We start from the raw sequence: 23,006 nt of genomic DNA, 5'->3' as shown, positions 1-23,006 counted from the left end.
ACAGTAACTTCACAACCATTAATTTTAAGGAATAGCACTTTCAGAAAGGCTTATTTTTATTATTCAGTTACGTGTATGTGTGTGTTTGTGGATATATGCATGTGCATATAGATGCCTGTGAAGGTCAGTAAGACGTTCTATCAATCCCTTGGTGGCCACAGGTGCTGGGAACCAAACTTGGGTACTCAGCAAGAGCTGTAAGGGCTTTTAACTACTGAGCCATCTCTCCAGTCCTTACCTTGCCTTTGTGTCAAGTGTTTAACCTTACTGGTTTACTTGTTACTACTCTAAAACCTTAGTTCTGTGGATGGGAATACATCACTTTTCTTACCAACTACCTTGTATCAACCAGCTCAGCAGAATCTGTTCTCCCCAAAATTATGTGTATGTGTGTGTCCTGGGGGGGGTCACTATTTCAATAGGCTTTAAGTAATTGAAAAGCGATTCAGAGGAACACATGGATGTTATCAGAAGTGACCTTCAAGATTTTCAACCGTCTAAAAACCCCAGGAATCTGAAATTTTTTTCAGAAGAAAACAAAAACCAAAAACTTCCAACATAAGAATTTATTGTATAATAGTTTTATTTTTCTCATTTACTATTTTTACATTTTATGCACAAATATTTTTATCTGAGTAAAAATAGAAAATAACTGTTTTATGTAAAATTACAAAAAAACCAAAGAAATACATAATTGTTATTATGATAGTATAAGTGTCTTTATTTAAAGAGTAAAAATGTATGCAAAAATTCTCCCTTCTATAAAAGACTGAGAATACTTTTTTTTCCTTGGGAGTAAGTGAAATATTGAAATAACATTTTTATAGCCTTTAGATCTGAAGACATTAAGTCAGTCACAGGTTTGTTTTGCAGTTATAAATTTTAAAACATTTTTGTGCTATCTGAAGGATACACTAGCTCTTTATAAAAGGCAGTAGCATAAACGGCAAATGCAGAAAACGACAGAACTTGCTAAAAACATTTGGAGGTACACTCCTTAAAAGAAATAACCATACTCGAGCATCACCATTTCTCTGGGGAGAAAAATTAAATATTTCTTCCTAATTTATTTACATGGACTGACACCAAAGTGAATGTAACCAGTTAATTGATCATGTGGAGTTCAAGCACACACAGCAACTCTGCCTAACTAACTAGCTAGACTTTTCCAATGCCAACACCACGTTCGGACTTCAGGCTAGAACACGGAGAAAAAGAGCTCCACGAAAACATCACATGGAAAAGCTGATTTGAAACAAAAGCGAACATTTCATTATTCTTGAACTTACAAGGTACAAAAGATGGTCAAACAACTCTATGTTCTTTTTGCTTGACTGTATCTTAAATTCTATGAAATGTGTATGATGAAACTGAGCAAAGAATACCACAAATTAATATGAGTTGTTTTTAATAAAAGACTAGCAAATTGTGGCCGCATAAGGACAAGTATTTTTTTGTATCTAAGTGGAGACAGAGTTACAGCTTGAGCCGAGGAGAAACCGCTCTCATATCCCGTGTGGAGGTACATAGGAGGTGAAGAGAAATGAGCATCTCATGTCTGAGAACTCTGTTCAGATAATGCCTAAAACAAAATCTATCAAAGAAAGAAAATCCATAAAGAAAGAAAACCTACAGAATAGTTTGTTGTTTATTTGTTTTTTAAACAAAGCATTTGAAAATACTTAAATAGACTTTAGGGACCTAGAAATAGACGTCCCTTAAATAAAGCCTACATTTCTACAAATGAAACACACATCACATCTCTGAAACATTTTACCTGCAGATCCTCAAGCTCTCCATGTGCTATGGAAACATCCTGTTTTGAAACAGTGACTGATTTCCCCAGGCTTTACAAACATGGGAAAAGCCTCCTTTACAGCTGCTCGTTTGTCACCTGAAGTCAGAGCCTCAGGACCATTTTTATATTCAGATATTTTTAAAATCATGGGGATCAAATTGTACTGATGTTTGCCAGCCTACTGTTTATTAGAAGGAAAAAAAAAAAAAAAAAAGAGAGAGAGAGAGAGAAACAATTTAATTGTTTTTAGGTATTTACTGTAGAATGTTAAAGGACTCAATATAAACAAACTAACAATGCTTGTTGCAGTCTGATAGCACCGCAGCAGCAGCCACCGCTGACCTCCAATACCACCAGGCTGCATATCATTGCTTTCTCCTCCTAGTCAACATCAAATGGGTTCTTTTAAAGCCATTTCTGGGCATGAATTAAAAGAAAAGAAACGAAAGAGGTGTGTAATAAAGTAGCCTTTATATTCTTCTGAGAACACCTTTCTGCTATAAAAACTATTTGCTAGTCTCTCATATCATGATTTATGCATAATACTTTAAAACAAAAGAAAAAAGATTTTTCTAGCCATTTCTTCTTAGTGTTAGCAAGCAGTAAGGCATCTCATATAATACTTAAAGATTTTAGAAATAAGTCTCTCTTTTGAATATCTTTATGTCTTCATAATGCAGAAAGTGATTAGCTGGCCACATATAATTTTTTAGAGACACATATGCAATATTCAAAAGGAAAAAAATGAAACAAGTGGGAAAGTTTATTTAAAGATCACCGACAGTGCCAAGTCAAATATCCTTTTATAACTATTCACAAGTAACTTACTAACATCTTTAAAGGTCCGATCTAAAGTCTTAATTTTATCCGAAACATAGAAATGAATATATAAATGGTTGTTGCATAATAATCTGCTACTACAGATTAGTTAAAAAATAAAACAGAAGTCAAACTAAACCAAATTCTTATTTTCTTACTGAGGTATGTTTTTTAAAATCTGAAAGAATGATATCATTTTGGAATTTTTGCAATACCTAGTTTATTAGATTAAATGCCTCTCTCAAAATAATTTAAGTCCTTGGCCTGACATAATGAATAAACTATACAGAAAACCATTAATAACGGCTTGAGTTAAGCCAGCTTTAAACCTGGGTCTCATTCAACATTCTCTTCTGCCAGTTAACCTCTTCTTTACTTGCAAATATACAAATTAATACCCTGATAGTTTAGTAATTATCAATATAATTTTATTTGATATGAACATTTAGCTCTGCTTGATTAGGTGAAACAGGCACACATGCTTACTGAAAATTTCCTTTTTTGGGCTCTATGGAAAGCAGCAGAGAGGAAACAGCTTCCTTACTGTCATCTTCAGATGCTACTGGCTGTTTTTGGTAGGGCTAGACATTAATACTGACCAGTTTAGCTTTCCTGACTGTTAGCAAACTACTCCACGATGAACCTGCTCTCATATGTCAGGCATCGCGGAGATCCTTTAACACACATTTTCTAAAATATATGCTCAAAGTAAAAAGATCCAAATTCACAAGAGTATGAAATATTTATAAAAAATCATGCATCAGATTGTACAGTCTAGAAATAAGATTCAAATTCAGTAATAAAGATGAGAGCAAAGCTTGCTCCAAATATTTAAGAAAAGCCTTAGATGCCCAGCAGGTCCCTGGTTTCAATTGTCCTTGTCTGTCTGTAGAGAGGCAGCAGCCAGGGCTACGGCTGTGACTGGCTGGGCAATCCCATGGAGCTGCATCTTTGCAAGTTTCTTCTGCTCACACTCTGTGACCAAGCGGTTTAGCTCTGCTGCACTGTATCCAATAAGAGTCTTCAAGTCACAAACAAATTTGTACACAAATCTCTTGCCTTGAACTTTACAAATCATGTCTCCATCATAATAATACCTTTAAAAAGAGAAACCACATTAGGCCCTTATAAAAAATGAAGTTTGTACTCCCTGTGTTTTAGACTTTTCTAAAAATAGAAGCCCATGGAGTTCTGTACCCACCCAAATAGTCAGTGACATGAAACTTTCAAGATAAAATTATAACGACTGTGACAACGCACTGATTTAGTAACCAACATAATTACTCTAAAGAGAAGACGAAACAAAAGCCTTGGGAATGGCAACAGAAACCTAACCAAGCGCTTTTAAGCCAGAGACTATGTGGCAGAGCCCTGCACCTGGACTCGCTGCCTCTGTGACCACAGAACACCCCATTTCCTCTAATCCTGTAAAATGAGGTTAAAACAGTACTTACCCTCACACTGAAGGGACAATCTTTAAAAAGTACTTAGCACACAATGAATGCCACAGTCAAATCTCCACAAAATACAAGCTATGCTAATAAGGATCCAGATAACAAAAATTTAGATTGCTGACAAGTCCACTTCTTTAGTTTTATATAAAATCTAATACACCCAATACAGACATACCCGTCATCTTTTCCATTTACTATATAAAGGCTCCCCAAATTTTGGAGAAACTTTCCAAACCATTAGGGGGTCCTGTGGTGGTCTGAAAGAAAGGCCCCCAAGGGAGTGTCACTACTAGGAGGTGTGGCTTTGGTGGGGTTGGTGTGGCCTTGTTGGATGAGTGTGTCACTGTGAAGGTGGCTTTGAGGTATCATATATGCTTAAGATGCAACCCAGTATGTGAGACTACTTCCTGTTGCTTGCAAGATGTGGGAGTCTTAGCTCCTCCTCCAGCACCACATCTGCTGGCACGCTGCCATACTCATCATGATGATAATGGACTGAACCTCTGAACTATAAGCCAGCCACCCTGACCACCCTAATTAAATGTTTTCCTTTATAAAAAATTGTTGGGGTTCTTTTGTGAACCTGTTCCCCACACTGGATTACCTCACACCCAGTCTTGAAGCAGGGGAAGAAGCTTGGTCCTACCTCAACTTCATGTGCCATGCTTGGTTCAAGCCCAAGGGAGGCCTGCCCTTTTCTGAGTGAAGATGGAGGAGGAGTGGATGGGCAGAGGGGTAGACAGGAGTTTGGGAGGGACGGGATGGGAGGAGAGGAGAAAGGGGAAACTGGTCGGTATGTAAAATAAATGAAAGAAAGTTAATAAAATAAAAATTTTTTAAAAATTGCTATGGTCATGGTGTCTCTTCACATCAATAAAACATTAAGACAGGCCCCAAAAGAATAAAAAATTTAAGGGGTGAGAACAAACAGGCTCCAGGAAGAGATAAAGGGTACCATAAAGAACCACGGCTGCCCAGTCTACAACTGCAGAGCAGACCCAGCATCCACTCTGGGTTAGTTACTACAGTTTCTAGAGACAGAAGCAGTTCAGTTATAGTTACTCTGTACAGCAGGCTTTACAGCAACAAAGAATTTGAATCTCAGCTTATAAACCACCAAATTGCTTGCCATGCAGTTTAAAAATACAAGTTTATGACAAATTGACACGAGAAAAAGAAAAAAGAAAGTGATTTCATCTTTCTAGAATGTAATTGTAATTGGTATAACCATCATTTCTTGGTAAAAGAAAAGAAGAACACACACACAAGCCTTAATTGTGTGTAATACAATGACAATTCACCATTCAGTATCACTCAGATCTAATCACAGACTCTGTCAACACCTAGAGCCTCCTCTGTTCTTATCCAACCTCCTCACTCTAAAGGGAAAACACAATTTGCTTCAAGACACTAATTTCATTGCTCTCCTTTGTGTTTTCTCCTGTAATGCACATAAATGCTGTAGTTTGCTTTTCCTATTTTATCAAACTGTACTGTGAGTGCGCGCACATACACACACAGTATAAAGGCCCTTGGACACAGACCCCTTCCTGAACATTACTGTATCATCATTTGTGGCAGTATTCACATTTAATACTCAAATGTATTACCTAGTCTACTCATTCTGCTGCTGATACATGGATGATAGGACACTAAGTATGTGTGGACACACGTAGTAACTTAGCAGGGAACAAAGACACTCCTCACTGGATACAATCCTGCAGGGCCCACCTCTGGCCACAGTGTGGAAGTAACTCCCACACTAACACAGGTAGTTGAGGGCTTTCCATTTAGAGTACTCACAGTATTTAGGAAAAATCATTCAAAGTTATACTTTTGGTTATTTGGATTTAGGCAGAGATAAAAAGATAAAACTGTAAACATGACTATAAAAACAGAAGACAGTATTCACATATTTGATACACTATACACTCAAATTTGGTATGTAAGTAGCATCTTTATCTTTGTAATGCAAATTACAACAATATTAAAGATTAATGAGCAGAGAATTAAATGCTTTTAAATCACATAATACAATCTTATGTTTTAAAAAGCTTTATGCACCTCAAAATTATCATTTTAATTAAATTTAATTATAAAAGTTTTATTTTATTTTTAATATACTGCATGAAAATTTAGCTTTAAATTTTGTTTTAAATCACACCATTTATTCTGTGTGTGTGTGTGTGTGTGTGTGTGTGTGTGTGTGTGTGTGTGTGTATACGTGAGTCAGAAGCTGGTTCTCCTACTGTGTAGATCCAAGGAGGGACCTTGGCTGGGCAGGCTTGTGGTGAACACCTTTATTCACTGAGCCATCCCGTCAGTCAATCAATCAATCAATCAATCAATCAATCAATCCATCCATCCATCCATCCATCAACCAAATACACACACACACCCTCATCTTATCTTTTTCTGTTTTGTTTTGTTTTCTGAGACAGGATTTCTCTGTGTAGCCCCGGCTGTCCTGGAACTCACTCTGCAGCCTGGAATTCATAGAGATCTGCCTCCCCCTGCTCCCAAGTGCTGAGATTATAGGCATGCACCACCACTGCCTGGCTCACTCCCACTATCTTAAGAAAAAATATTTTATTTTCATTATTTAACAGACTTATATCATGAACAAGAAGCTACATTTTAGAGAAGTCTGGTATTAGGGAAAACAAACAAGAACTACAAATGCTTACCGTAACGCACGGCTGAGTTTCTCGTAGTTCATTGTAGGCTTGTTTTTACGTTGTCCCCATTTTTGTGCAACCAATTCAGGCTGATTTAGCTTAAATTCACCTTCATCACCGACCCAAGAAATACAGTCTCGAGCATCCTTGTCAGTGAGAAGCTCTAACAGAAACTGCCACAGTTGGATCTGACCATTGTTTCCTAAATCCATAAGCATAACAAGCAGGGGTCACCATGTTAGAAGCTAACATACTCAAAGGCAGTGCACAGATTCTCCGGTTCAATTTCAGCTAAGGCAAAAACAAACTTCACATTTTAGAAATATGAACTACACATTGACAGAGAGAGTCTATATTCATACTTTGAGATATCTAACTTGACAAGTTTTACAACATCAATCCATGCAAAAATACCTGTTCTGTTTCCAGGTGAGCTTCTATCTTCTCCTGAAATCCTTGGGGATCTCTGTACTTTGGCTGCCTTTGCACTACTATTTATAACTTTGATCGTAGTTGGTGTAGCTGACTGCACTGACGCTGGGATAATTTGCACGGCTGAAAGAAAAGGCAAAAAGGAAAACATTTTCTTTCTATTATACGAAGTAAAAATAAATACGATCAATAAAATTAATGTCCCTCTAATCACGTCAAGAAAAGACTTCAGACCTAGGTAGAGAAGAAAGTGGTGCTGTTTCCATTGCAGGTCGTGAGAATCTTAGTTTAGAAACAGCTAATCTTCCTTATTCCAAAACAACAACTTAAAATGGCATATATCCATTTTCAAAGTTCCAGTTCATTTGTTTGTAAAAATGGTTTAAAAGACGGTGCAAACTTAGACTACCGAGAACTCACACTAGTCCACAAGACTATAAACTCATAAGCACTGTGAAAAAGCCGGCTCTCATGGAATTGAAAGGGTAGAAATGGAAACTCATGTTTCTTAAATTAACTATCTGGTAACATTTGTGGCATTTTCATAAAAGCTATTCAGCAGTGAAAATGAAGGAAACAGAATTCCAGGCGTCACCGTGGTAAATAGCCACTGAGTTTATCACTGGCGCAGGTACCAGCCTCAGGCATGCACAGAGTAATGCTACAGAGTACTTAGGGAGCACAGCTGGCACAAAGAAAGAACTCTGAAGGAGCAGCTGTGGATAATCAGCCCTCAGTTTAGAGAGGGAACAACAGGATCCCAAGTAAGCAAACCCAGCACACAGGCTCTGCTCCTGGTCTACAAGGGGCTACTTATGACGCTCCATCCCTCTCATAGAAAGCTATGTGGAAACTAACTTGAAGTTACCTAACAAAGGAGCATGTCTTTCTGGTAAGTGGGCAAATTCTATGGGGATGAATACTCACGCTGGTCAATTGTAACTATCTCATTCATCTGTTGTTCTTGGCTTGCCAAAACATCTGAAGAACACAAGAAAATTCATTTTCATTTAAAACCAAAAATATAATTCCCAATCCAATAAAAATGAATTTAGCAAACACAATGTTTTTTTTTTTTCAAAGACCCACAATTAAAACCAAAACCAGTGAGACAAACAAACAAGATATGTATTAGATAACTGAAACTTAGCAGGATAACAAAACCCTCGAGATATTTCAATTATAACATTCACTTTTGGATAAACCCGACTTAACATTATAACATTCATAAAGTTTAATTATTAGCAAAACCTTCATTAATCATGTGTCAGTCTTCCCAGATTAGATGCTATTCTTACGATAATCTTACTATAATCATACATCCCAATTTCTGGCACTATGTTTGTCATAATCATGCCTGTTTGTTGAAACTGAACCTGTCAGTAATCATCCTGGGCCTGAGTGAATCATGAGACAGGGAACCTAAGAACACTCTGAGGGTGTAATGCCTGGGTCCAGTTTGAGATATAAGAGCAGCGAAGAGCTGGGAGACTAAGATAAGGTCTGGATCCTACACACCAGATGGAATTTTCTTTGGAACTCCTAAGTTTAAGGTCTTAATTACTTGCTTCAGAGACATAGGGCTTTAGATCTTAGCAATCACTACCACTTAGGTAAAATCTTGACCTCTGGACATCCTTTCTGTCTAAGTGAGATTTCACACAGCTCACAAAGAAGGCTGTTCTGAATGCTAAAGAAAAGTTTTTAAAAAGCACACTACAAAGTTAACTTTGCAATAAACTGACGATTATTATATTTTATTCAGACATCTAGTTTTGAATCTTCTTCCTCAGAACTTTTCTCTCTTAAAACCTTTATTTGTGGTAATTTTTCCTTAGTATTTTTAAAAGTCTCAACGAAGAAAAATGCTATTAAGACTGAAATTTCTCCATCTGTCACTAAATGAATAGAAATGGCTTAGCCTTAAAGGAGACATACTAGAAAGGAGAAATTACACAGCCCAGACACCGGAGACCTGGAAACTCAGATCCAACCTTCATTCTCAGAGACGTGGGTTTGGTGTGGTTCTCAGACTCTCAAGACAAAGCAGAACACACACAGTGATAGATTCTTGAATGTTTCGTCAGAAGCCCCCCAAATCTTAACCATGCAAGAGGGAAACAGAATGCTTGAAATCGAAGTCCTGGGGAACATGGAGCAGTTTACGAGAAAACATTAGGCCCTAAGAATATAACGCCGAAGCAGTTCTTTCTCTAACGACATTGGTCTTTGGTGACAAGGCAGATATTCACACCAAAGGCACACTGAAGAATCTGTATGCCCGAACCATTTATCTGTCTTCCCCAAATATAACAGAACCTGTGAAGAACGAACTTAGGAGCTGCATTCAAGTGGGCCGAGTAATCAAGGTGCAAAAAGGAGCTCTGTCTTCAGATGGCTTCAGAAGAGAGTGTTAAGGCCGACTAGGCCACAGGCTGCTCAGAAGCTCTGCCCTAGGAAACAGTCCCTTTCAGAGGTGGGAAGTGCTCTGAGAAGACTTGGGAACTAAAGACAGTCTGTCAGAAAAGGCCTATAGATCATCATGCCCATACTATAAATGCTGAACTGGGCCTCAGACCGTAAAACCAAATGCCAATTACTTATAAGAGCAAAGATCCATGCTGGAAGGGCAAGCAATTCTGTGAGATATTTATGGAGGCTGTACAACATTAGAGCAGAGTTTCTCTGAGGAAAACTCACTCCAGTGCACAGAAAAGTAAGGACAAACAAGACTCTTGCCTCCTGACTAGGAATAGCAAATGAGTAGTAACGTTCACAGTTTGAGAAACATCAGGTGAATCAACAACGTGACAAGCACAAGAAAGAGTTGATGTGGGAGAGACTGGAAACACCATGCCTTCCGAAGAGACTATTATCGTTGTAGTTCCAAGAATTCCAACAAGAAAATGTTTGAATGACCATGATTCAGTTGAGACTCTAAAAGCACAACCAAGACCTTCGGCTTACTCTTGTGTAAGAACTGAAGCTGGTAATAGCCCTACACAGCCAATGCACACAGTCTCTCAGTGACACTTAAAACTATCCATGAGAATCCATTCAAGAGGCTTGAGCAAGCAGAGCTTCCTCCCAGAACTCACCTCTTACTCAACAGAAGGCACCCAGGGTGAAAACCCAGCATCAATTACTGGGTAAGACCTCCTTTCCTTACCAGGTGTACAGTAGAACGAAGTAAGAGCCACGGCATTTCCATCCTTCACGCTAATAAAGAACAGAGTCTACCCACTTGTAAACTGAAAACCACAGATCTATAACACCACTGACATACAAAACAGTATGAGGGGATTAGCTGTTGTTAAGATTGCTTAACAAGACACCAGAAAAGTCATTAACATATAGGATGGATTAAACAAAAAATTTATGTTTACATGAAATCTTTGGTCAGCCAGATGGTTTCCAAGTTTCCCTCATAGTCCCCTGATCATCTCTGCAGCTCTCTTAAAACATAACAAAACAAAAACAACAAAAAAAAAAACAAAACAAAACAAAAAAAAAAAAAAACTTACTTATTCAACTAAAGGAGGCATTAAAAATGCCAAATTCCACAAGTAAGGGACCAGGAAGGAAATCTGTGATCAAATGCAGGCAACGACTAGGCAAAGAGAATATGAAGAGGGTTAGGGGTGGAGCATCTTGTGAGATTTAAGATCTGGGTGCTGACCAGGCTTGCACCTGCAATCCCAGCCCCTGGGAAACTGCAGCAAGAGGCTCAAACACTGAGGCTACGAGACAGAGTACACAACAATACCGTCTCGAAAAGAAAAAGAAAACCAAAAAGAACAGAGAGAGCGAGAGACCCGGGGATGTGGCATAAGCCTGAGTTAGAATCTCATTTGGACACTCTCTAGGTCTAACACTTTGTAGGGATCTTACAGCCTCAGTCTCTCACATAGAAAGTAAAAATCAGGAAAGGAATAATTCATGGCATTACTACAGGAACTGAGATAATACATAAAGAACTCTTCACTCTTCACACTCCCTATATAACAATAAATGTTAATTACTATAGCATGTGTTTGCTTATTAACAATTAGTAAAATGAAAACAAAGTTACAAAAAATAAAATTAAGCTTTAGTTACAATGCAAAAGATAATAACTCTAATTTTATACATTTTCGAAGAAGCTCCAGATGACTCCAGAGAATTTCTCCCCGAGGGACCCGCTGAAAAAAATCTTCTTGGTTGAGACTACATAATTCTCTTCCCGAAATGTTGAGTGTGGTGAGGTCTATATCAGTCATGCTGAACTCCTTCATTACCCAAACCACCCAATGGAGGACTTGGTCTGTGGACCACTGTATAGGATCTAGAAAAAAAAATATCACCTTTAGCCTAGTTCCATCTTAGAAAAACTTACAGTTAATTTCTCAATACACATATATACACATATGAAATCCAGACAGATGTTTTTCCCAAGTGAAGCAACGACTTTCATGCTGATACTGCATTTTCTCCTTAACTCTTTTTCAATTTTTCAATCTAAATTACCAATGAAGTCACTTGGTTCTATTATCAATTAGTCTGGAATTTTTACATAATAACCAAACTAGAAGAGTGTTCTCTGGTAGGCCAAATGACAACTGAAGTATCTTGGAGGTAATGGAGGGTACTGCCCAAGTTCAAAATACTATTCTGTAGCACTGCATGGTTTGGTGCCTTGAAAAAAAATTCCACGGGACCCTAGGGAGCTGGCATTACTCTCCAAAACTGTGCACAATGCACCTTTTCTCCGTCCCGTCCAATAGAAGGTTAGCTACCTTGCCCTCACACTTGGTGGCACTTAGGATAGGGTATTCTGACTACCTCTCCACTCTGCTGTTTCCCCACTGGCATCACGGCTGTAACTCCAGAGACTGTCTGAAAATCTGACTTCAGAGTCTATCACAGTGCCTTGAACAGACATCTTGTTGACTTTACACAAAGAATACCCAACGTATTTCATCTGTTATTTTTGTTTTTATAAAGCTAAATTAATTTGAAAATAGGGAAAAAAAAAAAAAAAAAAGGATTGCCAGCATATACAAAGATTACATCACTATATTCCTGGCTCCTAACAGAAAATGTTATCTGTGGGATCTTAATGCTGGATAATTTTGGTACTGGCACTCTGCACTCTTCTATGAAGATAATGATCTACTCAAATAACATTGATTATATACCCAATAAATAGGTGTTATTCAGTAAGAAAATAAGTGAAGAAGTACGATCAGAATTTTTTCAAGGAACAATATATAGTAAAAATAAACATTTAGGATTGAAAGCAAGAAGAGAAGGGTAAAGTATAGGAAGATGGGAATAAAGTTTGATTTCTCTGAATGTACACAGAGAGACAGGAAAGCAACTGAGGGTAAAACCAGGAAGCCATAACTGCTTACAAAAACCAAACAGCAACACCCAGGTGACAAAATATCTACCAGAGTCCATTAATATACCTGGGTGAAGACAAAGCCAATTTTATAAGATAGTGGGTGCGGTGACACACTCCGTAACCCCAACGGCTAAGGAGACTTGAGAGCAGCTTGGCCAACAGTCAGCTCTCATCTCAGGTAGTGAAAAAACAAACTTGCAGAAGAATGCAAAGGGAAGCAAAATGACATGATTCAATCTGAGCACAGGATGCCTGGATACAGCCAAGAAGCAGTACCCGAAGCACAGCAGGCCAAAATAAAATCAAAGGCTACAGCACAGTTCTCCTGATGCAGAAGCAACTGAATACAGCATCCAGGGAGGGGATAGGAACAAGACGTGAAGCATGGGGCATGGCAACAAGGAACCAAAGAAGGCCCAGGCAAAAGCAGATTAGGAAGGAAACAACAAAAGAATAAAATAAAGGAAACAGATACTGGGCCTGATGGTATAGACCCATAACCCGGGTTACCTGGAGCTTGTGGCAGGGAGTCATTCACAGTTCAAGGCCAGCCTGGACAATTTAAGGAGACCACGTCTCAAAACAAAAAACTGAGGATATAGCTCAGTGGTAGAGTGCTTGTCAAACACCCATGAGTCCATGGGTTCAACCTCCATTATTGCCAAAAAAGGAGAGAGAGGGAGCGAGATGGGATGGGAGGCGATGAAGGGATAGAGCATATGAGAATGAATAGGCAACAAATAAGAGCTGAGAGAGTAAGGCACTCAGCTCTGGAACGCTGAGACCAACATAAGATGGCTCTGAGTTAGCCGCCCACCTCCCTCTAAATTATGAAAGCAAGCAAGCCCACTTTACACACAAATTTACAAGAAACTATCAAGAACAAGTAAGTCTCTCTTGTTTTCCTCAAATACTATCAGGACATCCATTTAATCAACTGAACTGGCTGTGTAGTTGTCTCTTTTCTCAAAGGAAATAGTGACATGACAGAGAAAAACTTAAGATGCATAAGCACAGCAGCCCAAATACAAAGTCACAGAGTTGGAGGGGAGGGTTAGCTCTTAAAAACAATAAGCCGGGCAGTAACCAACTTACTTAGTTAAGAGAAACTATACCCAAACATGTAGCCCAGTGTAAAGTGAGAACTCCTCCATTCAGAGCTGTACTGACTGCAGGCAGCAAGAAAGGATGAAGAGGAGGGAACTCATTTAATGTAGACTGGGATTGTTCTTTTAAGACTATACATTACAACGAAGAAATGCTAACACATAACACAGTGGAGGAAAAGATTCTCACTGTAACCAAATTAAGATAAAGACCAGATACAAAGAGCAAATGAAAAGGCCACAATGCTTAAGAACTTGAACGAAGGTGCCTCTGAATGTTTTATAGGACAACAATGGAACGGGGTCATCACACTTAGAAGGAAAGTGAAATTGTCAATTTTAATGTGCTAGGACACTATCATAAGAGTAAAGTCAAAAATCTTTTTAAGAAACCCTTCCTAGAGAATCTGTATACAGAATGAAAGAGTGGGGAGTAAAACAACAGGCTGAAGCTACAAAAACAGGAACTGGAGGATTCAGCACTACCGCGGAATAAAGGCTAAACGACAGCGCTAGACGTGTGGAGACTGCTTCCAGATACACACGAGAATGAGAAAACTTAACGTCCGATCCCTCAAAGTAGGAGAAAGAAAGCCAGAGGGGTACACTAAAAATAAGACTTAGAAGGCTGATCAAAACACTGTTACAAGGACAAGGACAAGCTGGGCTACCTGGTGAATTCTAGGATAGCCTGGGCTATAGTGAGACTGTCTTATAAAATATAACAAACAAACGAAAAAAAACTAATCAAATAACAAAAATGAAGGAAATCTTTAATTTATGAAACCTCAAAGTTATCTACAACAAATGAGCAGTCCTAAGGCTATCAGACTTACATGAAAGTTACAAAGCAGTTTGTAAAACAGAAAGGGAAGCCAGGTGCCTGCAATTCCAACACCTGGTGAGGCTTAGGCTGGATGACCTCAAGCTAAGAAAGTCCACCCGGGCAAGACTTCATCTCAAAATATGAAACAAAACAACAACAACAACAACAACAAAAGAACATATACACCACACCACACACCAGCCAAGTCACCAAAATGAGAAAAAAACAAGCTCTTACTTTGTTATACACAGAAGCTAGCTAAGTCTCACTCACTACAAGGTGATGAACAAAAGCAATAAGTCTAACACAGTTGTAGCTAGAGGAGAGAACCTGCCAACAGGGCAGCTGGTGCAGCACTGGCTTCTGGGAAACATCATTCTATCAGGCCTTGAGAGAAGTTAAAAAAAGAGTTTACCAGTGTGGAGAAGACAGAGCTATGGAACTGGACAGCCAGTTAGACAGTCTTTAATATTTTCTTGTGTGAATATTATTTATATTCAAGAATCTACATATGTTCTTAAATGTTAGTATGTGCAAAACATGAATTTTTTTAAAAAAAGAAATGCAAATCACAACCTAGCTATCATTTAAATATTAATATTTCATAAAGAAAAAAAAAGACATATTTGACTCTGAATTTGTTTTCATTGTTTTAACAGTTTGTATAGCCCATCTCTTTGATAGATTTCTAACTACTATGCAATTATTAATTTCATCTTCAGATTAGTTTAATGGGCAACACTAAAAAATATTCACATATATACCACATGAATGAAGAAATGTCTAAGCTTGTTTATACTAATGTGAACTTTAAGGTTACCTAATGTGGATCAGTATTTCAAAGAGATTTAAAGTAGCTATAAATAGTTAATTCTATTTTAGTGGTGACTGGAATTAATAAATTTGTCAAAGAACTGCATGTAGGTTAAAGAAAGAGAAGTTTGAAATGAGTTTCCTGAGAAAATATTACTCATTTGTAAGTTTGCTGTGGTATTTTGAATGTAATCAGATGTGTCAGGGGCGTCCCGAATGGAGAGGCCGAGAAGAGGCCATTGTTTGAAGTAGTGATGTTGAAGCCTGGATTGCCTTGGAGAACCCAAGATGCTGGAGATAGGAGAGCTGTGGGTTACCTGCTGAGGAGAGCTGCTAACAAGGAGTAAAAGCAGTCCAAGAGAAACAAGTGTGTTGTAAACAACAAAGTTGAACAGAGTTGGAGATCTGAAGAGCGTTTTGACATCAGACACGGAGGTGCAGTTTGGATTTGCTCAGATGGATTTCAGTCCTGCTTTAGTTCCTCACGATGCTCCTTTCCCTGTGTTTTGGAACAGTAATGTATGTCCTGTGCCATTACATGTTGGAAGTATGTGATCTGCTTTTGAGTTTGGTTTTTATAGTTAAGAGATTGTATGAATCTCAGAAAAGACTTTGAACTTTAAAACCACTGTTGAGAGTGTGATAGACTATGGGAACTTTTGTATTATGATACTGTTACAAGCTTATGGGGCCAGGGAGTGGAATGTAGTAGTTTGAGTATAACTGGCCCCCCATAATCTCATAGGGAACAGCACCATTAGTCGGTGTAGCTTTCTTAGAGTGGATATGGCCTTGCTGGATGATGTGTGTCACTGTGGGGATGGGTTCTGAGGTACCATCCAGTGTCTCAGCCACTTCCTGTTGCCTGAAAGATGTGGCACTCTCAGCTACCTCTCCAGCACCACATCTGCCATCTTGTCCCACCACGATAATGAACTGAACCTCTGAACTGTAAGCTGCCACCTCAGTTACATATTTTCTTTGAAAGGGTTGCCATGGTCACAGCAATAGAAACCATAACTAAGACACTGTCTAGTAGGTAAAACTTTCATGACAAGAGTCTCATCGAGTATTTTAAACGTACTGTGAAGCAAATGACATTCTGGGTAGGACCTCGAGCCACAGCCAATCAGTCATCTTGCTACCTATGTATCTTTATGTATTAATTCCTCTAAATCTACTACTGAAGATGTGGAAAATACAACAAATGCTGCAAGAACACTATTCAGAGTCTTCACGCCCCTTTCTTCCCTTCTCAGCATTTCCTCACAGGTGAGTCCTAACTTGGTATCATGAAGGTCACATACACTGTCTATCCACACTAGCTTCCACATGCCAAAAGTAAATTTTTACACATCACAATAAAGAATTGCATATAGCTATCCCCTGGCATTTGTGGAGAACAGGTTCCAGGAGGACCCCAATCTTCAGGGATAACAAATTCTTCAGACTCTTAAGGCAACATATGTACTCATAAAGGGTGAATGCAAGTAACTTAAACCATGTCTAAATAAAATATCTAATGCACTCTGAATACTGAAAGTTGTTATTATTAGGGGAATAGTGCTAAGAGCATACTACCAACTCTCCAACTGTATGATAATTTGTTTCCCTAATGCTTTCTTCTCTATTGCCTCAAACAATTCTAACGAATGTTCTTTATTTCTAAGTTGTTGCCTACAGTTCAGCTTTATTTAACTTAAACCCAAATTGAACAATAATTCTATGATTACCAAACAGATGCTACTTTATATTTTTCCCTTTCTCAAAAACATCTCAAGAGTCCTAACCGCCTATAGCTTGCCCTCAATAGCAGTGATACCACACAGTTATTTCCTTCTGCCTTCAGCTATACCATTGGTTTGAGGGTTTGTTTTGGAGACTATGAAGGCCTGACTGGCGCAGAGCTCAAAGAGATCTGCCTGTCCCTGCCAATGGAGTGCTGGGATTAAAGACATGGGATCATTAATGTTTTCCTGTTTCCCTTCTCCTTCCCCTGTCCTACAGGTTGTCTTGGAACCTGTAATAATGTGTTCTTCTCCATGGTGTTTCTCTCAAAAGAATCCAACTTTTGTCTTCAAACAGAAAGTAGGTATGAATGAGCTCCACACAGTATCTGTATTCCTGGCCTGAGAGTTTGTGCTCCTACAACTATGTCAGGGCCACCCTAAACTGATTATGCACTTTAACTTCAGAGTCCAGTGTTGTCAACACTCTCTCTTACCAGACATCACCACTTCTTTCAAAAGACTTTCAAAGGTATGCCTAGCAATTAGCAATCTAGTTTAAAGGTCAAGTGTTTGCCTAGCTAGCAGAAGGCATTGAGGCCAGTCCTCTCCAGGGTTGAGGGATGTGTCATCAAAGGCGTATTTTTGTTCTTGTGTGTCACATTAACCCAGAATTTACCATAGCGCCACTGTAATAAAGATGCAACCAATTTGTATCCAAACTATCACCCTAGCCACTCAAGCTCTCAATGTTAGGTCAGTACTTGAGTGTCCTCTTTTCATGGTCATAATCTGCCAACCTTATCCCTGTTTTCGCCTCTCTTTCTTTTTACTACCAAAGAATCCACCTTCTCTATGCTAGTGTGGACAATATTACTACTGTATAAATGACCAGAATATGTTGTTTCACTCAGACACTATGTGCCTTATGGGACACCTGGGCGACATTCAGATTTTTAGTTATCACTTTTGTAAGAATCCAGGCATTATGCTGGCTCGCTACCGTCACTTGGCAGAATGAACTCAGGCAGTACCCTGGTCAGCCCAGGTGCAAAGGACCCCTTTAAAAAAAGAAAGACCTCCGCCCCCTTTGCTCTGTTTCCCACTGTTCCTCTGGGGCAGACAGGACTTTTCCTGTCTCCCTCTTCTCTGTCCCTTTTGTCTCCGTGTCTCTTTACCCCCTGCCGCCCCCTACCCACCCCTTCCTTTCTAACAAAACTTCTCATTTAGCTCTGTCAGCCTGGCATGTTCTCCCCCCCCCCGCCCCCCACCTTGGTCACCCTCGCCTGCGATGGAACCCACTAATCCACTAATGTTTTTCATGCTTTATTCCTAATGAATTGAAAATAGTTCTACGATGTCAGAAAAAACTCTTGTAGTCACCCAAGTCTAAGGTTTGTTCTGGATGTTTCCTGTTTGAAGTGGTCTTCATGGCAGCAATGTCTCAGAATAAACCTGCTCCTACCTTCTTCAGAGTACTCTGATCCTCATGACATCTTTACTTGTCTTTTTTGGGAAAGGGCCTATCTGCTACATAACCTGAGCTTGCCCTGAATTCATGCACTATTGCCTCAACTCCATTCAGCTTGATTTCTTTAAGGTTCTAAAGACATGCTTTGTTTGTATTAGTTATTGACAGATGAACCTTTCTTCGAGTCACTTTTTAAAAAAATCTTCTTTTTCTTCAACTACACTGTGAACATGCTATGGGCGGATTTTCTTCTAATATTCTTTGTAATAATTGTTCCCAAGCAATCAGCATAGTATGTGTTCATGTGTTCTTAGTATGTTACACTTCAAAACTAACTAAACATATAAAAACCAGTAATCTTTCTAGTATGCCTACAGTAAAAACTATTCTATCTGATCCAAGTGGTATTTTCTACTCTAATTTAAGTCTTACTGCACCCAGCCAACAGCGGTCTCATTACCATAGGGGATGCCAAGGCGCTCCTGCTCTTTTCTGTAGCCTTCCAGGGCAGCAGCCCATCTCGTCACTTGTTCTGAGGTTTCGTCAGAGATAGTTGTGATATGCTTGGTGCCGTCAAGAGTTATCACTTGGGCTTCCTCCACAAGATGTGCTTCTGCTTCTGCATGGTGGGCATCTGGATCAATGACCACTTCAACAGTTTCCGCAGTTTTAACAATTTCAAGAATGTTTAGCTTTGGCTCAATTCCTAACAGTGGATAGAAACAAAAATACACATTTAAATAAAACCATAAGACACAAGGAGCTAGTAGAAAAGTTCATGTTTCCAAATGAGATAAAAGAAAACAAATCAGCAACAACAAAAAATTGATGTTCTTGAAACAGCAAGAAACCGAATAGATTCTTATTTCTAAATACATACAATTTAACAGAAACAGTACCATGTCAACAGTACTGTGTCATGTGATCACACAGAAGAGTGCTCGAGCACTGTTTTACTGAGTGCTGGAGATCAAACACAGGACCACACACATAAGAGGTAAACACTCTAGTCCTGGGCTGTAACCCAGTCTTGGACCCTTGTTTTTAAAGGCAGCACAGACACCTACAACATAGAAAATAATCATGTCTGCAATTTATTCTGAAATAGTTGGAAAATAAAATGTGTGCTTGAAGTAAAAGGGAATGTAATAAAATTTAACACACATGCAAAGAATATCTAAAAATTCTTTAGCCTAGTGTTCCAAGCTTTAGCAATAATTCACACCTGAACACACTTGATAAACATTACCTACATATGCCACATGGGAAAAAAGTGCCATTTCTTACAACTGTAGTACAAAAGAGGTGATCTACACCAGAATTCATATGAGTATGCACATGCTTCAAGATTTTACAAACTTTCTAAGGAAGTTAAAATGAGAGACTCTGTTCTCTTTCTCTTTTAGACAGACAGGATCACATGAAGCCCAGGGTAGCAATAAACTCACCACAGAGCTTAAGATAACTCAAATTCCTATCCACTGCTTTTGCTTTCCAAGTGCTGGGACTACTAACTAGTATGCTTGGCTCTGTTTGTCTTCTTTTTACTCTAGTGTGTGTATATGCACGCAAGTGTAAGCACACACACGAAAGCCAGAGCTTTTGGCGTGGGCCCTCTTCCTCTATCTTTCTCCCCCTTATGTGCTGAGTCAGGATGTTCCACTGACTGGGAAGTCAGTGAGCCCCAAGGACTTTTCCTTCCCTGCTTTGGCCTTAAAGGTAAGAAGAACCACTTGTCCAGTTTTACACGGTGCTGGGATCTGAACTCAGGTCTTTAGGCTCACTCACAAGCACTGTACAGACTGAGTCCACCTCCTCAGTCCTTGTCTTCCATCCTAATCACGCGCTGATTTGTTCAAGTAAATTCACACTAATTAACACAAACCCTAAAGATAGCCAAGTCCTATTATTATTGTTCGAACTCCATTCTTGTGGAAAGAAGAGAAACAAAGTTGAGGTAAGTAATTTATCTCTATGGAAACTCCTTAGGCAAAAACTTAAAGCTATTTCAGAAATCAGAATTACATTTAGAAATTATACCCTAAGAACAATGGTATAAAACTGTACATAAGATACAATATTTATTAAAATTAAACTGTTAAGGGCAGGAGTGGGGTAAATATGGTAAAAATAAAATGAAATTCTCAAAAGAACAAAAATTGTTAGAAGAAATAGCTCTTTATGGTGTGGTTCTGGTATTTATTACACTCCAATATACAACACTATCTCATTCTGGTGAAAAGTGATAACACTTTCAGCCTTATCCTGAAGATAGAAGTACTAAACAAAGCCTGAGTGTAGGATCACTCCAGTTAAATACCGCAAACACACAGATTCAAGTTATCTTAGGAGAAAAACACTAGCTCCAGTTTTAGATGCCTGCCAAGGAAAGTAACTTACCTTGGTAAGAGATTACCTGTACACTGAGCTGTACAGTTCCGTCTGTTTTCACTCCTTGGTCAAACAAGCTTCGCTCTGGATCCAGCTAACCACAGGTAAGAATAAATAAGATTATTTTAGCTCAGTCATTAGATAGGTTACCATCTATGGCTTAGTGTAAACCAGCATACCAAACAGGGAATAATTTATGAGCATACTAATTAAATTATAATAATGCATTTAGTATCAAAACTTTCATACTATTTATTTGCTAAAACTAAAAATATTTTCACTACTGTGGAAGTAATGGAAGACAGCAAACCCCTCCAAATTAATTTTTCTATTTTGCTGGTGCTGAGGACTTCAGTCAGGGAAGGCCTTCTCTTGTACGCAAGGCAGACATTCTACAGCCATTCCCTGCTGCTGCAAAATTACTTTAAGTGGCAGTTTTCTATGGGAGTTCTGCAATCTCAGCTGAGAGCTTAAGTAACAAAAACATGCAATTCTTCATTCTGCAAATGCATTTAAAGTACAAGATAATGCAATGTGTATCAAATCAGGAAGGATGTTAATTAGTAGCTGACAATTTATCTAAATTTACTAACATATTCATGCCCTATCTCCCTTGTAATTAATGCTACATATTAAAATTTAGGATTCACCCTAAAGTTTCTGATCACAAAGTTAATACAATTAAAGGATTCATGACCTGACTACTAGATCTACTTTTGTCATAATGCCATATTCTAGGGACAGCGATGCTTTTTTTCCTTCATATCTCCTAGTAAATGCATTTCCTACCATGGCTTATTAATGAAGTAAAAATAATTTTGCCTCTGATATTGTGTCACTAGCTTGGAACAGGCTTCCGTCATAAACACCTTACATATCTGCATATATGTTGCTGAACACACAAATTCCCCTTTCACTAGCATTACCAAGAATTCAGTCAAAGTACAATCACAATTTCAATTATTTACAATGTCTTATACATAAAACCTTCAGTATTAAGTGTACTATAACCAATTTGAACAGGAACAAAACTCTGTAGCACACTGGATTGGCTAAATGTGGCAGTTTCTACTCATTAATGTAAACCTTTGCTTGACAGTTAAAAATTCTCTGAACACCAAGATTTCCTCCAGGTCTAGAGGACATTAGTAACTATGGCCTACATATTCTGAAAAGTTAGCTCTCAGGTCCTAAAAAATACGGCAGTACACAGACCCAAGGACACATAAGGACAAGGTTCCAGCAAGGTTGATTGTGTAAGGTATTCTTCAAAGAAGCACAACTCAGTGATCACTCCAGCAGCTTTCACGTTGGCATTAGCATCGGGTACTAATGCCAAATTCATGTTTGCACTGACATGAGAAACTGAAGCTGCCATGCTCACATTCTTTGTTCAGCCGAGGAAAGGTGCTAGGAGGGTTGTGAAACATCCACACATCCAAGCGTAGCCCTTAAGCTGATGATGCCATATTTACACATACTTCACCTTATCCAGAAACTATGAGAGAATAGGTACTTCAAAGGCCATATTTCATTATGAGGCCAGGTTTTCTATTTATCATTACAGAATGTAATAATTAACAAAATGAGTGTTAGTGATTGATACAATGAAATGAAATCATTTGGAAGTGTTTTGTAAATGTTTAACTCAAAATGTCCTTACTGCTCTAGCTAACCACTTTTAGTGACTACTTTGAATTCTGAATTTAGGTATTGAATATTCTGCTGTAAAAGATTTACTTTTAGGATCTTTGTACATATCCTACTACCCATTCAGCTAAGCATAATGTAAGAACAATTCCTTGAAGTAGAACTGTTGGGTATTTTACATGTTTAATAAGATACTAAGTATCAACTGCTTTCAAAATACCTAATATGGTATTTATCTTCTCACTACTAAGAAGAAAATTTAATATGTTGCGTTAAGTAGATACAACGATAGTCCTTAATTTTAGAAGAGCAATATCCAATCACCATTAACATTTACTATGTGTATATTGAATGAAAAATTAAAATATGGTCAAAAGCAACTAGTGCATAAATTCTATAAACACATTTCAATTTATTATATAACAGAATAAAGTTTAACAGTAGGTACAGAGGTC

At 38.4% G+C, this 23,006-nt stretch overlaps 1 protein-coding gene across 3 annotated transcripts in view; it reads right to left on the bottom strand.

Annotated features, from left to right (window-relative positions):
• Nucleotides 1-565: 565 nt before the first annotated feature.
• Nucleotides 566-23,006, bottom strand: part of Gabpa (GA binding protein transcription factor subunit alpha) — a 32,841-nt gene continuing 10,400 nt past the window's right edge. For 2 of the 3 annotated variants that reach the window (XM_051191787.1, XM_051191786.1), the window contains exons 4-10: nucleotides 20,911-20,995; nucleotides 18,971-19,216; nucleotides 11,311-11,505; nucleotides 8,109-8,162; nucleotides 7,164-7,304; nucleotides 6,759-6,951; nucleotides 566-3,714 (exon numbers count right to left, since the gene is read on the bottom strand). In XM_051191787.1, coding sequence (XP_051047744.1) covers nucleotides 3,486-3,714; nucleotides 6,759-6,951; nucleotides 7,164-7,304; nucleotides 8,109-8,162; nucleotides 11,311-11,505; nucleotides 18,971-19,216; nucleotides 20,911-20,995 — 1,143 coding nt within the window. In that variant the 3' untranslated portion in view covers nucleotides 566-3,485. The remainder of the gene's footprint in view (nucleotides 3,715-6,758; nucleotides 6,952-7,163; nucleotides 7,305-8,108; nucleotides 8,163-11,310; nucleotides 11,506-18,970; nucleotides 19,217-20,910; nucleotides 20,996-23,006) is intronic. The other variant, XM_051191788.1, reaches the window with a different exon arrangement.

This window comes from Phodopus roborovskii, unplaced genomic scaffold, assembly GCF_943737965.1.
Source record: "Phodopus roborovskii unplaced genomic scaffold, PHOROB, whole genome shotgun sequence".
NCBI classification, from domain to species: domain Eukaryota; kingdom Metazoa; phylum Chordata; class Mammalia; order Rodentia; family Cricetidae; genus Phodopus; species Phodopus roborovskii.
Note: the sequence above shows the minus strand (reverse complement) of the source record. Positions and strands in the feature narration are given on the sequence as shown.